Source organism: Tetrahymena thermophila, assembly GCF_000189635.1.
Source record: "Tetrahymena thermophila SB210 genomic scaffold scf_8254594, whole genome shotgun sequence".
In the NCBI taxonomy this organism is placed as follows: domain Eukaryota; phylum Ciliophora; class Oligohymenophorea; order Hymenostomatida; family Tetrahymenidae; genus Tetrahymena; species Tetrahymena thermophila.
Window position 1 is genome coordinate 208621 of NW_002476365.1, and position 16840 is coordinate 225460.

The following is a 16840-nucleotide window of genomic DNA, read 5'->3' on the forward strand; positions in this document are numbered from 1 at the left end:
AAGGGGAGTAATCATAATATAATGATTATAAAAAATTTATAAATTTGTTTTATACAAAGTATTATTTATGCTTTAGTTAAAACAAAAAAAATAAAATAACAAGTTTGCATTATGTATTTCAAATCAAATCATTATTAAAATTAATTAGAGTTCTAAATATTTTCGAAAAACCTATTTCTAATTTATTATTTAATTTGTAGAAAGATCATATAAAATTTTACACAAATATGGTTAATTTTATAACAAGATCAAAGTTTTTATTTTTTTTTAAATTTTGAGATCGTTTGATTGATAATTATTTTATAAATAGGTTTAATAAATTTAATTTTTAATTTGTGTGTTTTAATTAAAGTAAAAAATATAGATATGATTAATACATTCCATACATTAAATAAAATTATAGTTTAAATTTATTAACTTTAGAAATATATTAATTTGAAAAAATTATTTTTATTATTAATTAATTTAAATTTATTTAAATATTGAAGAAAGAAAATATAAAATATAATTTTTAAATGATACACTTGAAAATTATTTTTGTGAATTTGCGCACATGATGAGCATTTATTAAAAATAGAAAAATTTTTGTGAATAAATAAAAAAATAATTATTTTTAATTAATGCGAACTAGCTGCTCAATTAAAAATGAGTATTTGTTGGCGCACCTTTAATCAATAGATTCAAATATTATAAAATATTTTTGTTTCATCACTAAATATATTTTTTTTAATTTTGAAACTTTAACAACTAGTTTGATGCATCATTTGATTGATAATAATTTTTTTACTAGGTTTATGAAGATTTTTTTATTATTTTATTTGAGTCAAAAAGTTAATGAAAAAAGGAATTGTGGATTTTATATTAATGTTTTAGAAAATAAATTAAAATTGTTATAACAAAGCATTTATTTTTTGATGAATTAATTGAATAGGATATTAATATATATATTAAAAATAAGATAAAATATTGTATGAAATAATTTTAACAGGTATAATCAAATAAAAATAAGAAAGAGTTAAGTATATTTTTTAATTTATAAATGAGATTTAAATTGATTGAGTATTTATTTACATGCATTCAATAATTTTAATCAAGCAAGTTAATAGAAATTTGTTTTATTGCTTGTTTAACAGCTAGTGTATATTCTATATTGGTTGGTTTTAATTCAAATTAATTATTTTTTTGTTAGTTTTTTATTTATTTATTTATTTGTTTATTTTTAATTAGTTTGCAAAAAAGTTTTCAATGCTAAGACTTGATAAACTAATTTTCCTTGTTTTGCATTTGCTTCACTTGGTTTGCACATTGTTATTAATAAGAAACCTTTTCAGATATTGCTTTTTATTGATAAAACAATTAGTTTGAGTTTTGTTGTGCTAACTGAGGATTGTTTGTGACAGGATAAGAATTATTTGAATAAGGATTATCATTTTCTTTAGATTTTTGATTGAGAAGATAAGTGCCCTGCTTTGTAGAGGGATTTAGGTGAGGTAAATTTGACTGAGGCTAATTATTTTAGAGAACTTGGACTTGCTAATAATTTTGATGGGGTTTGCTTGAAGAGGGACTTATGCTGATGTTTTGATATTGGTGATGGAGATTAGGATTATTGTTGATTAGATTATTAGTATTATTGTTGCTATTGTAGTTAATATTGTTTTCTTTACTAAGGAGATTACTACTGCTGCTTGTGTTGAGTAGATGCTAAATATTATTTAAAAGAGTATTGTTACTATTATTGTTGATTAAGATCTAAATATTACTATCAATCTCTCTCAAGAAATGGGAAGAAGAAGCTGAGCTCTTTTTTAGTTAGTTATTTGAATTTACAGTATTGTTATTATTATTAAAGTTGTTATTATTAATATTTGTATTTGTGCTCACTATATGCTATATATTGCTTATATTTTATTAATCTTACATTTATGGGTTTTCAATTCCACCTTTGAAGGAACATTTCTTATAATTTTATTTAAGCTCATCATTAGGATCCATTTCTTCATCTTCATTAATTCTATTGCCATTATCTTCCTCTAATAGAGACAGTTGACTACAATCGGTTATAGAAATTTGATAATTAGTATTGTTTCCATTAGTGATTGTGCAGTTGCTATTTCTTTTGTAAAGGTTGTAATTTTCTGCTTAATTTTAAATTACACTAGAAGGCTTATTTTAGTTGCTATTTGAGAAATAGTTTAATAATTGAGAATTTAAATCCATATTAGTTCTTTATTGACTATTTAAGAATGCATTTATCTTGCTATCTGATTGAAATACTTCAGCGATCTCTTCATCTTATTCTTAATCCTTAAGAGTATTCTAATCCCCATTCATTTTTAGTTTCTCAAGTTCTCTTTATAGGAGGTAGTTTTTTAATACTTCTTCCAGACATTCTTTTTCCTTGTATTAATCTTCTAATTCCTTTCTTAACTCATCATTTTCAACTCTTATTCTGTTGATTTCTTCACATTAATACTCTATTTTTTTAAATTTAAATAAATAAAAACTCTCCTAAATTTATTCTAAAATGAGATCAATTCTTTGTATTTTTTATAATCAATAAAAAAGAAATATAAATAAATCCAAGACCAGTCAAATGTGCATTTTTCAAATATTTTGTCATAATGATTTTATAATATAAAAATAGTTTATTTTTGTTTATTTTCATTATTGATCAAATTCAATTTTTAAACCAAAATTGATAAGAAAACAAATTAAATTATTTCTCACAAATGAATCTAATTTAAACCAAAAATCTTTCAATTAATTTGTTAAAATTAAAAATTCTTGAATGATTTTTTATTTTTTATTTTTTTAATAAATTTATAATAAAATTATTTTGAGAATTTGAATAGACTATTTTTACCTTATTTTGATTACACTGATTGGTTCAAAGAATTTTTTTATGACATTTACACTATTTTCTTTTCTAAAGATTCTGATTTCTCTTTTTCTGCAACAATTTCTTTCTGTAAATTGGTGATTTTCTAATTTCATATTTAATATTTTTAAACTATTATATAATTAATTGAATTAAATTTACCTCTAGCAGAGACTTTTCTTTAGGAGATTATTCTTTGCTTTAACTATTAGAATACTGCTTAATACTTTCATTTTAAGAGTTTAACTTAACTTCTAGAGTTGAGCAACGAGTACTTAGTTCTTTATTTTGAAGCTCTAAATTAGAAATGTTGAAGAGCAGCTCTTGGTTGATTTGCTTCATTTCTTTAATCGTATTCTAAGAATCTTCTACTAATTTTTTATAAGCATTCTCTTCAGCTCTCTTTGTTATGATTTCTTATTGTTATTGTATTTATTGCTAAAGGGATTATAATCCTTCTTTTAACTACTGATTGTCTTTGTTTAATATTAAAATATTTGCTTATAGTGCTCTGTTTTCTTCTATCAACTTGGAGTTATCGTCTAGAAGCTTAAGAGATTTTAAAGAAAGATCATTCACATTGCTTACAACTTCTCTTTGTTGTTTGTATTACTCATTTTCTTTAAGGAGAGAAGTTATTTAATCATACAACTTTTCATTTTCAGAATTTAGATCAGCAATTTACTTAGTTAATGATGCTTTTTCGTCGTTCTTCTAAGTCTACTCTTATTGAGTCTTTACTTGATTATTAATTCTAATGTTTTCTTCCTAGAATTCTGCTAACTTTTCTAAAAATTCGTATTGCTATTTTTGTATCTCTTCTTCTCTTTGATTAACTTATAATTTTAAGTTTTCTTCATTTTTTTCATATTCTTATACTTATTCTCTTAACTCATAAATAGTTTATTCATAATCAACTAACTTCTATCTAAGTGCTTCAATAGTTTATTCGTAAGAGTCTTTGAATGTTTAATCGCTACTTTTATTTAATCCATCAGAACTTATATGTTAAAATTGTTATTAAAATTACTGCATTTCATATTGTAGCTAGCTGATTTATTGTTCATGAATTTCGTGTTGCTCAGCATAGGCATTTACTTAATTAATTAATTCACTATTTTCAGTATCTAATTTCTATATAGTTTATAGCTACTCTTGGCTCTAAGTTGACATTTTAGCTATTTTTTATCTCAGGACAGCATCTCTGTACTATAATTTTCTTATTGTTATTTTTAAAGCACGTATTTCAACATCGTTATCCTTACCACTAATTTCCATAGCTTTCATTATATTTCTATAACCTTACATAGGATTTGATTTCATTGTAGGGTGAATGCTTATTGAATCCTGGTTCAGGTTATTGTCTATATTTTAAGTCTAGTTTAATGAATCATAAGTTTCAGATCTTATGTCGCTTGTAGTCTAAGAGCTTGTATATTCTTCGCCTTAAAACGTTTCATTGTAAACATGAGGAGGTATTTCATAGTCCATTTGCTAATTCTTTTCTTCAATCATTTGATCAAAATTTTTTATTTTAGGAATCAAAAGTTTCTTACTAACTTTGTTTAATTACATACTGTTATTATCTCCATGATACGTATGATTAACTTGCATCGAATCAGCAAATAATTTATTGTTATCATTATTTAATACCTCATAACTATCATCTGCAATTGTTAAAGCTCTTCTTTTTTAAAACATTTTTTCTTGGTTTTACTAATTAGCTGAGACTGCATCGAATTGGAGATATTCTTAATCCACAACACTTTTGGACCTATTTTTTTCATCCTATTTTTAATTATTCATTTGAGATTATTTAATTTAATTATTTGTTATTGGTGTATGTTAGTAAGGGAGCTATTGTGATTTACTAATTTCACTAAAAACATTTTATTTTGGAGTGCGTAGGTAATCTTCATTAAGTTTGCAGTTTGCTGGCATAGAAGCAGCAAACATTTCATCGCAAGCCTCATTATTAACATCATAAGTTTCGCTATTATATTATTTGGGCTGATGAGAATTTCCTTTCATTTAAATTGGTATTTCTTTTAGAGACAGGATATTTAATTTATCATTAGAACTGTTGAGTTCATTAATATTCATTTTTTTATCAAGAATAATATCTGAAATTTAAATATTGGCACCTGAAAGATCAATAAATTTATTTTATTGTACCATTTAAGAAGAAGGAGTAAATTATTCTTCAAATTAATTTAATAAGCATTTCTGAGGGTCAACTGAAGAAGTGCTTGAATGAAGAGAAAAGACATTCTTTTTTGTAGGAAAATTATTTTTTGATGGTGAAATATTTTTAATAGTTTTTGATAGCTGATTGAGTTTCAGATTTATTTGAGCCACTCCTTTTTAGTTTTGTTATGAAGTTGCTTATTCGTTTAATTAAAGACTTTCTTGATGAGAAAATGATGCTCTGTAAGGATCATATTATTCAGATTGCATACCTCCAGTAATGCTAGATTAGTTGATATTAAACACACAGTCATTACTATTAATTCTCTACCTTGGAATTAAACCCTATTATAACATTTATTGCTAATTATCCAAATTATTGTGACAATAGCTATTGTTTAGATTCATAGTTTAATTTGTTAAGCTGCTATTAAGATTTTATTAATTTACTATTTTATTGTTATTTATACTTTAATGCAAAGCTCCCACATTGTTATTACTATGATGATAAGATTGAAGCTTATCTTATATTTACTAAATTTATTTCATTGGAGAGTCGCTGCTTTGTAAGTGCTACAGGAAAAGAGTTATCTTATCACTGTTCTTTTGAGGTTGCTGATTCCCTTAAATTGAATTATTAAGTAGATTATTGTTTATATTGTTTTTGGTAGATTGAGAGCTGAAAAAGCTTGAGAAATTATGGTATTACTCTCCTCTTAATCCTGGGGTGAGGCTGTTGCTAAGCTAATGGGAATTTATATTATTTGCATTGTTGCTGTTGCTGTTAATATTATTGTTATTGTTAGAATTTGTATTGTTTTTTTTACTAACAGAATTTTATTGATGAGCTTGATTTCTAGTACCTAAAGGAGTTTTTTTAGTTTTGTTTTGGACACTCATCGATCCTGATTAAACTGGATAAGAAGAAGCTGCCTTGCTATTTGTACAAGTACTATTGCCATTCTACTAAATCTTAGAATTAGAAAATTAATTATTGCTTTATTTTTTATCACATGAAGTAGTTATAGATAGATTTCTATTTCTAGTTAAATTCTTTTTACTACCTTGCTACTAACTGTTAATGGTACCTTGATTGTTTTATGCTTATTTTTGATTTGGTGCAGGTTGTTTTTACTTTGCATTTAATGACTTTTCTCTTGAATTTGAGCGACTGATGCTTTTCCTTTATTGATTTTTTAATATAATTTCATTTTGCTTGCAATTTTTTAATATGAGATCCATTTTTTCCTTATAATTCGCATAAGTTATATCTTGGGCAGAAAAATTTTGCATTTTGGTTGTTGTATCCTATCCTATTTGCTTGATATAAATCTTTTTGCTAGAAGTGGAATGTATTTTTCAGATAAATAAAATTATTTTTGTTTGTTAAATTCGATCGAGCTGTTTGTTTCTTTCCTATATTTAATTGGGATGTTTGTTTGTTAGTTAGTTAGCTCTTTCTTTATTAATTAATTAATTTTTTGTTTCTTTTTTAATTTATTTAATATTTCAGTTGATTCTTACAGTTTAACAAATAATAATACATCAGTAATAAGTATGTATATCGAGATTTCATTAATATTTTGACAAAAAGAAAAAAAAATTCAAAATCTTAACTATTAGTTGTTAAATCTCAATTACTTAACATATGAAAAGTTTTTGTTTATATTTTCTTTAAATGCATCTTCTACTTATTCATGCAATTACTCTTGTACGATTTATTAATCAATTTATATTATTTATTTTTAGATATTTACAAAATGGTTATTAAAATAAAAATATTTTATAAAAGCACAACCATTAAAAATTTTAAAACAAATAATTAGAAATCTTTATTTATTAAAAAAATAAAATTACATTGTTAAATTAATCATTGTATTTAATTTAATATATTAAAATAAAATTTAAACAAAGTATTAAGTTTTAGCATTAAAAATTTGTAAAATAATTATAAATTTATTAAAACAATTTTTATTAAAATATAATTAAAAAATATTGAATAAAAATTTTATCATCTATCTTATTATTCTTAATATTTCTGAAAAATGCAAAAAATAATATTAAATGTTATTTTTAATAATTTTATTAAATAAAATAAATAGTCAAAGATAAATATAATAAAATATATTTATATATTTACAAAATAATAAGTAAAATAGTAATTCAATAAAAGTGCTAACAGCAAATAAAGTTTTTGTTGGTAATAAAAAAATTAAAAGTAATTTTATTACTAATATTTAATTATCTAATAGAAATTTTAACATATAAAAACTCAATAATGTTTCTTCTTTGAGCATCATATAAATATTATTTTTATTTTAATTAAAAAGCCAATACTTTTATAAAGTAAGACTTTTGATTTTTTCATTTATTTGGTCTAATGTTTTTTGCAAATAATGTTCATTATCGTAAAAATTATTAAAAAAATATTATTACTCCTACCAAATAATATTAAAAATGTTCTAAATTTAAACAATAATTTATTAAAATATTTTTTATAATTAATATTAAAATATGTTTACACAAGAAATTTAATCAAATTAAAATTTTTATATAAAATTTCATTATTTTTCACAAGGAAATATATTGAACATATTCTAAATAAAATGAAATTAATTTTAATTTGTAATTGATACTTAACAAAATATTAACTCGATCCACCTAAATTTTTTAATTTTCTATAGTAGTGAAATAATATTAGATATTAATTATATGAAATTTTTAACAAAAATATCTAATGAAAAAAAAAAAAGCAGTGATAAACATACAATAAAATGTAACAAAATGAATAATAAATACATTCACAGATTTATGTCTTATAAATAATTAAAAAAAGCAATTTTTTACAAAAATGTTTGTTTTTTATTTAATAGTCCTCTAAAAATCAAAAAAATATACAAAAAATATTATTTTTGCATCTTGAAATTAGAATGTTTGTTCGAAATGTATTTATTATTGATCTATAGGTCTCATATAACCATTTAATTGTAATATTTGAAAATAGATAGTGCTTTAAAACTCTTTTTGAAAGATTGCATAATATTAAATAATGGATTTATTTAGGATAGTTAGTACTGATGTTTTTGTAATAGTAATACAAATTATTCAAGCTGATCTCTAATTCAAGCACTGGTAGATTTTAAAGTTTTATATTTACTATGATAAATATAAGTGAAATAGGCTGCATTTAACTTTATAATTAGAATTAATAATTATATAATTCTTAAAAAAAACAGAACAGTACATTACAGTAGAGTAGAGTAGAGTATATTATTAAATTTTACTTTTATAAAACAATCTATTTTAATTAGTATTTAAAAAGATTTTAATCATTCATAGCTGAATGTATGTATATAATAAGAAAATAAAACATATTACTACACATTTTTATATTCTTCTTACTAATTTAATTTTACTTAATACTGGTTAGTAAACTTTATAGTCTTACTTTTCTCAGAAGTTATAGAGAAGTTAAGTCCTATTTATCCTCTATAAAGATTTAATCAATAAATATTTAAAAATATATTCCAATCTATGTTAAATAGTTTATTCAAGCTTATACTTATTTTTATACTGGTTTTGCTAATGTTTTATTCTACATTTACATATTTATCTAAAAACTAGCTGGTTATTTATAAAATAAAAATTTATCCTTGCTTTTTTTTATTTTAAGCTATAAATAGGACTAATAGATGATTTTTTTATCAGATGTAATTACTGATGTGGAGCTCTTAAAAAATAAATATTAATGAAGGATTAAGTTTGAAATATCTTTTCTACTAATAAAAAAATATGATAAAAATGTTACTAACAGCAAGTAAGTTTTAATAATATTTTTGCGTTATTTATTTTTTCATTAAATTCGAAAAACAATTACTTTCTATTTTCTTAAAATGTAAATAATTAGATAACTTGAATAAATGCTTGAAAAGACCTGAGTATTTTTCCTAATTATTCACAAACATTCTATCTGTAATTAATTAATGTTTTCATATTAATAATAATAATAATCATTTAATAGAAGTTAAAATAACTTACACTTTTGTAAATACTTTATTTAAATAAAATTAAATTGTAAGTTGCGCAAATTAATTGATAATCAGATCAGTAATGTTATTTATCATTTTTGAAGATGTGAATTACCAAATTACATATATTTGCTCAGTAAATACTAATCAGTGAAAAAAATAAATAATACACTTTTCACAGCTTAATTAAAGTAACTTTTTTAATTCCCCAAAATTATATATATAAATTATTTTGCACAAATTTTGTATTGATTTTTGAATGAATCAAACAAAAATTTAATATAAATGATTTATAGAGTAAAGAAAGGTTTAAAAGATTAAAAAGAAAAGTCAGTCAGTCTTATAAAAAAATTAATTAAAAAATAATTACAATTGAAAAAAAAACAAACAACACAAAAATATCTTTTAAATAAACAAATGGGTTAAAAAGAATCTTCAAACAGAGAAGTCTTAAGAACTACTTGTGCTAAATAAACTTACAAGCAATTTAAAAAAGACTTGCTATCAATCAGAAAAGAACTCTATGGAATCTATTAGTTAAAAACAGACAAATTCAGATCTGTTGGTGAAGACCTATGCACTTTTATTGATATTCTTTAGTTAGTAAAATCTTACAAGACAGAATCTGAATACAAAATTTACTTAAACAGGATCTCTTAATACATCGCTTTAACAATAAAAGCCAAAGATTAATTATCTTAACTTTTAGAATCTTCAATGAATACTAATTAGAAAGTTATCTAAAAAGTGTAACAATTCGTCTTTAAGCTCCAAAATTCAAACTAAAACAAATACTCAGCTGAGTATTTCTTTGAATTAGCATAAGAATTAGAAAAATATAACCAATAAGAACTCTCTACATGCCATTCTGATTGAACAAATAATAAATTGAACTGATCTGGTGAATCTAATATCCTTCCTTCTTATCTAAATTTACTTCTTCTTCTTCTTAGATAAAGGATAGAAAATAGCTAGACCTTCTATATACTAATCAAATCTAACTTTCTTATATAACACACACACATATAATAGACTGTTAATAATATCACTAACCACTTTTATATTAAAAAATTAAATTTATAATTCTAATTTACTAACACTGTATGTATCTTAATGATTTAATTTCATATTTATATAGATAGATTCATTCATAAACTTACTTTTACTACTTTAAAAATCAATCAGTTAATCATTTCATTCATTCTTTCTTTCACTTTTTCTTTTTACTTTGGCTAAAATTAAAAATCTGATTTTTTCATTAATTTACATAAACTAATAACCTTCATCTATTTTTTAAAAAAACTACACGAAAGCCATATAATTTACACCTTTCATTAGATTTCAATTATTACAGTAGGTGTCTGCTTTATAGAAAATAAATTAACATATTTCAAAAATTTTTTATTGATATTTAACAACTCATTACACATAATTTTTATTTTAATAAATTTTTAAAAGCTGATTATTAAAAAACATTTGAAAGTACTTTTAATTAAATAAATATTGTAAAATAAAATTATTTTTTATTTGCGTAAAGAAAAATATTTATTTTAATCAATGAATCCCATATTTTCATTTAGAAATATTTTAATACAATTTGAGTATTCTCAAATATAAAATTTCCTTCAACCAATTAAAAAATATTGAAAGTAATCAATCCTTGGATAACTTCTGCTTTTAATTGTTAATTTCTTTCTTTTAAAAATAATAAAAAACAGAAAAATAATGAATGTAACAAGAAAGGATAAAAACTATTGTAAAAAGGAAATTCTTAATTAAAAAAGAAAAAAAATTTTAATTCCTTTTACTCTTTAAAATTAATTTGTTTATAAATATGTTTTTATTGAAATATTTAAGAGTTGAAAGTAAAAATATACAGCGAAAACTATCTAAAATAGACACTATAGCATAATATATTATGTTCTGTTTTTTGAAATATTATAGATTTAATTTTATACCTCTCTTTATAATATAAGTATGTGGACTTAAAGAAGTTTTACTGTGTATTAAACTATTTAATTGTCAAACAATTCTAAATTATTTACACTTTTTTGAACTTGCGTTTATGGTTGTTTTTTGTTTACTAATTAATAACAAATTCAAGTTAAAACAAGAATTTCAATATTTTTTAACAAATTAAAGGTTTTATTTGTAATAAGATTCAATTTAATTTAATAGAAAGGCTACATTTTATGAAAAAGCTAGAATTTCACAATTTTTCAAAAAATTAGTTAAATCATTTTTCTTACCATACAATTAATTATTTTTAAGAAAAGTAATATTTTTATTTAATATTTATTGAAACGCCATAAAGTCAAACTTAGACATGATTGTTAAATTTTTGAATATTTAAAATAATACATGTATTATATGGTAAGAATGTATAAAGTATCTATAAAATCTACATAAAATAAAAAATATATTTGTAATACGGAAAATATTTTCAAACAAATATTAATTTTACTTCTAACTATCTAAAAATAAAACAAAATAATTCTTTACTTTGTAAAATAACTTTTTGATGGATCAATTTTTTAATTATTAATACGTTTTGTAGATTTATTAGATCATAGTGGAACGTCTATTTTAAGATTAAAATTCTTTTAAAAAAGCAAGTAGATAGATAATTTATTGAGAACTTAAATTTTTATACCATTTAAATTTTCTTAACAAGGTTAAAAAACAAGTAAGTATGTTTATCAAAAATGAAGAATTTTTGTATTTGTAACAAAACGATTTTGTTAGCTTCAAAAAATAAAGAAAAAATAAATAAATAAGGAATCATCAGATTAATTTATCTATTTTTTACCTTTAAAACCTTTTATTTAAATAATTTTAATTATTTGAAAGATAATAAACCTTTACTGTACTTTAGAATGATATATATTTCTTGTTGATGTTAAGTTAATTAATTTATATTTAATGTACAAATTTTTATAATTAACAATAAGTTATAATTTTTATCATAGACCACTAGCGTAAGATATTAAGAAATACCTTAATATATTTTATTAATTAATTAAAAAAAATAATTAAAGTTTACGTATAAACTATTTTACACACTAAAAGATAAAAATATATATGTTAGCCATATTTATTATATTAGTCAAATTATAATAAATGTAATTTTCTAAATTATTTCTTAAGAAAAATCCACAAACATTAAAAAAAAATTTAATGAACATATTTTTTATTAATTAACTTATATACAATCAAAAAATTAAGCATATGTTATTTGATTATATTCAAATATGATAAATTTTTGTTAATAGTATAGTAAACTCTTTAAATTTATATGCCTTAGCTTTATAATATTATTATCTAAAATATTTACTTTCTTCTTGTAGAAATACTTATATTAAAATAACCTAAAAACTTTGTTTTTAGCCTTCAGTTTTAAACATTAAAAACCTTTATTTAGATAATTTTTATTGTACGCTATAATACTCCTCCAAATAAATTAATCAATTATTTTTCATATAACTCATCATAAAATTAAATATTAACTATTATTAATTAAATCTAGCACTTAGTATTATGGTTAATTTTTCTACAACATGTGTAACATATTTAAATTCTAAGCATTCGCTAAATTTTATAAAGAACACATTTTTTGATACAGTAAATTTACACCTCTATATTAGTATTAGAGGTGGGAGTCGAAATTCAATAATGATATAATTAATGAGATATACCATTATCTTAATAATAAATAAACCCCATTATTGTTAATCATAATAAAGTTTTAATTTATTATGAGAAAAATGATAATTAAATATATTTAATTATATTAACAAAGAATAGAAAATGTTTATTAAACATAGCAATAAAAAATATTATATTTTTAACAAAACTTCATAATCTCCTTGATTTTTAGAATTTATTTTTATCTATTCAAATGTTAAAATTTTTAGAATTCTAAACTATCTTTCTATCTACCTTTTGCAAATTTCTAAATTTAGTAATCCTTTTAATTTATTAATTAATTTATTCATTATTTTTTAAATACTAAATTATTACTATCTATAACTATATTTATTATAATCATAATTGTTGAGGGAAATATTTAGTCTAAAAGCATCTATTTAGAAAAGGCAGGAGGATATATTATATTTAAATTATCTATTTCTAATTGTTTTCCAATATTTACCAAAATACGGTGAAACTACTTATATGTTTGTTTAAATCAAATAATAAGATCAAGCATTTAAATTAACATCATTCCTCTATATTATTGAAATATGAAAAATCTTGGTAGAGTTTTTTTTGTCTATATCAATATTTAAAACTTTCCTAAATAAAATAAATGTAAAAGACATTGAAAAAGAAGAAAGCAAAAAAAATTTAAAAGAAATCCATAGTTTTTTTATAATTTCACTTTTAAATATCTATTAAATCCTTTAAAAAGTAGAGGTAATCAATCTATTCTCTGTTGATATGTTATTTTATTTAAATAATATTAAAAGCAGATTATAAAAAAACTAATTTGCGGAGAAAAAAAATTATTGATAAAATAAATAACAAAGTAAAAATAGATAGATTGATAGATAAAAAAAATTAAAAAAGGTTTGATCACAATGCTTACTTATTAAAACTTTTAGACTAGATATGTATAGCTAGAAAAATTAGGTGAAGGAACTTATGGAGTTGTATTTAAGGCATAAGATATGTAGACATAATAATTAGTAGCTATAAAATAGATTAGAATAGACCCTAATGAAGATGAAGGAGTTCCTTCGACTACATTAAGAGAAATATCAATTTTGAAGAAGTTAAAACATAAAAATATTGTAAAACTGCTTGATGTTTATGTTTTCCCTGAAGCTTAAAAAGTATCTTTAGTTTTTGAATATTATCCGTAAAATTAGCTTCATTTTTTGCAGCAATTTTTTTTATTTAAAATCACATTTTTATATCATATTTAAAAAATAGATAAGATTTAAGAGGCTACTTGAAACAGTTGCAACAAAAAAATTAGAAAGAGATCCCTTTAAGCTTCTATTAAAATTAATTTAGATAAATAATAGAAGGTGTTGATTATTGTCACTCTTAAGGTATCTTGCATCGTGATTTAAAGCCATAAAATATTCTAGTAAGTTCAACTGGAGAAATTAAAATAGCAGATTTTGGATTGGCAAGAGCTTTTAACTACCCACTAAAAGAATTAACTAAAGATATAGTCACACTTTGGTATCGTTCCACAGAACTGTTATTAGGTAAAGTTTGTTTTAAATCTTTTTCAAGTCAAATAAATATGAAAAATATTAAATACAAAGTCTTAAAAATAGCATATTTGATTATTAAAATAAAATTAAATGAATGTTCTCATAACAAAATAATTATGAAATAGGTGAGTCATAATATGATATAGCTATTGATATGTGGTCAGTTGGATGCATTTTAGCAGAATTTGTTACTTTCAAACCACTCTTCATGGGTGACTCATAAATTGATTAACTATTTAAAATATTCTAATTTTCTGGAACACCTAATGGGGTTATTTGGCCAAATGTTAAGAAGTATATAGATTTTAAGTAGACATTCCCTAAGTTTTTGCCTTCAAACACTTTAAGAATAGATCCAAGATTCAAAGAGTAAATTAGAAATGAAGGAATCGAACTTATAGAAAGTTTACTTCAAATAGTACCAGAAAAGCGTTTAAATTCAGATGAAGCTCTCAAAGCGCCTTTCTTCAAGTTAACTTAATGAAATTAAATAACAATAAAATCATCTTTTTAGTTAATCTGAATCAAATTTTAAATAAAATAATGTAATAACAAAATTTTGTCACTTCATTTTACTTTATATAACTTTAAATTTAAATATTTATTATTTATTATTTTTAAGATTCTCAAAAAAATAAAAAATTATAACATATTATTTAATTCTAAATTTAAATATTTAACTTACTACTTTAGTTAATGCTAAATCTTTGAAAAACAATAGTTTAATAATTAATTAATGAATCTATTTTTATCTGTTAAAGATTGAAATACTACCATAACTACTTTATATTCTTTTAAATTTGATATTAAAGTTATTATTGTATTTATTATATTTAGTAATTAATATATTTTTAATGATTAAAGTTTAGTTTTCAAAGAAATTAGTTTTAGTTTTATATTATTAAGAAAGAAAGTAGGATATTTGTTAACATTCCTTTTACTTACCTTTCATGTAATCAAAAACTTAAAATTTACTTTTAAATTCGTTCTTTTACTTTAATTTTTTTGCAGATTCTTTTTTGTATTAAACATATTTTGAATTGCAAATATTTTTGCCAGAAAAAACAAATTATTAGAAACAGAGTAGTTGTAATAGTAATTTATTAGAAATATTTTTATTTATTGATAAGTAGAAATTTTATTATTAAGTGTAGTTAAATAATTTTGAATTTGAAAAGAATATATTAGGTTTCTAACATGAAGCTAGCTTGAATCTATTATAAATACTTAATTAATTAATTAATTAATTAAAGTGGAAATTAACTTTTTCTATAAAAAATATTAATTTTTTACTCATTTATTTATTTATTATTTATAATTAAAACAAAAATACTGTATAAAATTATAGCATAGATTTTTTTGAATACTTCTTAATCAAGATGAGCTGCTGCAAAATTTGCTTATTTGAATGGGACGTTGAAAGGACCATTCCTAGAGTACTACTATGTGGACATACATTCTGCGAGGAGTGTATAAAAAACTAGGTTTAAACAAATTTAGTTTTTGTTTGCACTCAATGTTAAGTTCAGTATAATTATTAAAATGTAAGAGATGCACCTATTAACAGGACTCTGCTTGAATATGCCGAAGAAATAAAATAAAAATAAATATATTTATCAGAAAAATAGTCATAATTAGTTGATATCACTAACAATAAAAGCAATTAAGGATAAGGAATGGGAGATTTAATAAAATAGTAACTTTAATATGAAAGTATGAAAAAAGATCATTCAAATAATTTGATGGAAGATATTAATGAAAACTCAAATAATTTCAATTAATAAATGTAATACGCTAAAGCAGATGATATTTGCATGTTTGAAGATTGTAATAACACAAGAGTTTACAAGTATGGCAAAAAATAGGTGTTCTGCGAGAAGTGCTTGAGTAAATGCAGTGCTAACATTTTTAATTAAAATCAAAGCAATGATAACAACTCTAATTCTATGATGACAGCTTATAACGTATCTCCTTTTGTGTACTATTAACAAACAACACCTTCAACAAATTTGTTTTCTACACCTAATAAAAATAATTAAAATACTACTCTATAACTACTGAATTAACAAGGCTTTTCTTCTAATTAATAGTCTTAAGTATAGTAATAAATCCTCAATCCTCAGACTTAGTAAAGTATTCACTTCTCCTCTCCGCCTCCCAACAATTAAAGCTATCATAGAGTGTTATTCTAAACTCCTTAATACAGTTCTAGCAGTATGAATTAATCATAATAAATGAATTAGTCTTATAAAGTAAACTAATTTAATTCTGCAAGTGACTTTAAAAGCAACCCATTAAAAACATAATTATAATTTTGAATAATAAATAAAATAAAAAGCTCTTAATAGAGATTATATCCTTCCTTAAAAAAATATATAAAATTCTTAAAAAACCTTAAAAAGGTATCTTAAAATATTTCAAGCAGATATATCATATACTAATTAAAATTATTTATTTATTTTGCAAGTATCTATTAAAAATGTCAAATTTTGTCAAAGCTATTTTTTTTGCTAAAGGCT

General features: G+C 21.5%; 4 protein-coding genes across 4 annotated transcripts; 3 read left to right on the top strand and 1 right to left on the bottom strand. All coding sequences in view use genetic code 6, as the record gives it.

Annotated features, from left to right (window-relative positions):
• Window positions 1-1242: 1242 nt before the first annotated feature.
• On the bottom strand, window positions 1243-6361 carry TTHERM_00285750 (hypothetical protein; the record flags this gene model as incomplete). The annotated part of the gene is made up of 3 exons (XM_001018589.2): window positions 1243-2477; window positions 2867-2987; window positions 3044-6361. The coding sequence occupies 3 exons, from the start codon at window positions 6359-6361 to the stop codon at window positions 1243-1245; spliced, it is 4674 nt and encodes a 1557-aa protein (XP_001018589.2).
• Window positions 6362-9459: 3098 nt separating this feature from the next.
• Window positions 9460-9972, top strand: TTHERM_00285760 (hypothetical protein; the record flags this gene model as incomplete). Its single annotated transcript, XM_001018590.2, has 1 exon — window positions 9460-9972. The coding sequence occupies exon 1, from the start codon at window positions 9514-9516 to the stop codon at window positions 9970-9972; it is 459 nt and encodes a 152-aa protein (XP_001018590.1). The 5' UTR covers window positions 9460-9513.
• A 3701-nt stretch (window positions 9973-13673) lies between these two features.
• Window positions 13674-14805, top strand: TTHERM_00286770 (cyclin-dependent kinase-like Serine/Threonine kinase family protein; the record flags this gene model as incomplete). The annotated part of the gene is made up of 3 exons (XM_001018592.1): window positions 13674-13954; window positions 14029-14312; window positions 14447-14805. 3 exons carry the CDS (start codon window positions 13674-13676, stop codon window positions 14803-14805), a joined length of 924 nt encoding a protein of 307 aa, XP_001018592.1.
• Window positions 14806-15574: 769 nt separating this feature from the next.
• Window positions 15575-16639, top strand: TTHERM_00286780 (zinc finger, C3HC4 type (RING finger) protein; the record flags this gene model as incomplete). The annotated part of the gene is made up of 1 exon (XM_001018593.2): window positions 15575-16639. Exon 1 carries the CDS (start codon window positions 15701-15703, stop codon window positions 16637-16639), a length of 939 nt encoding a protein of 312 aa, XP_001018593.1. The 5' UTR covers window positions 15575-15700.
• Between the last annotated feature and the right edge of the window lie 201 nt (window positions 16640-16840).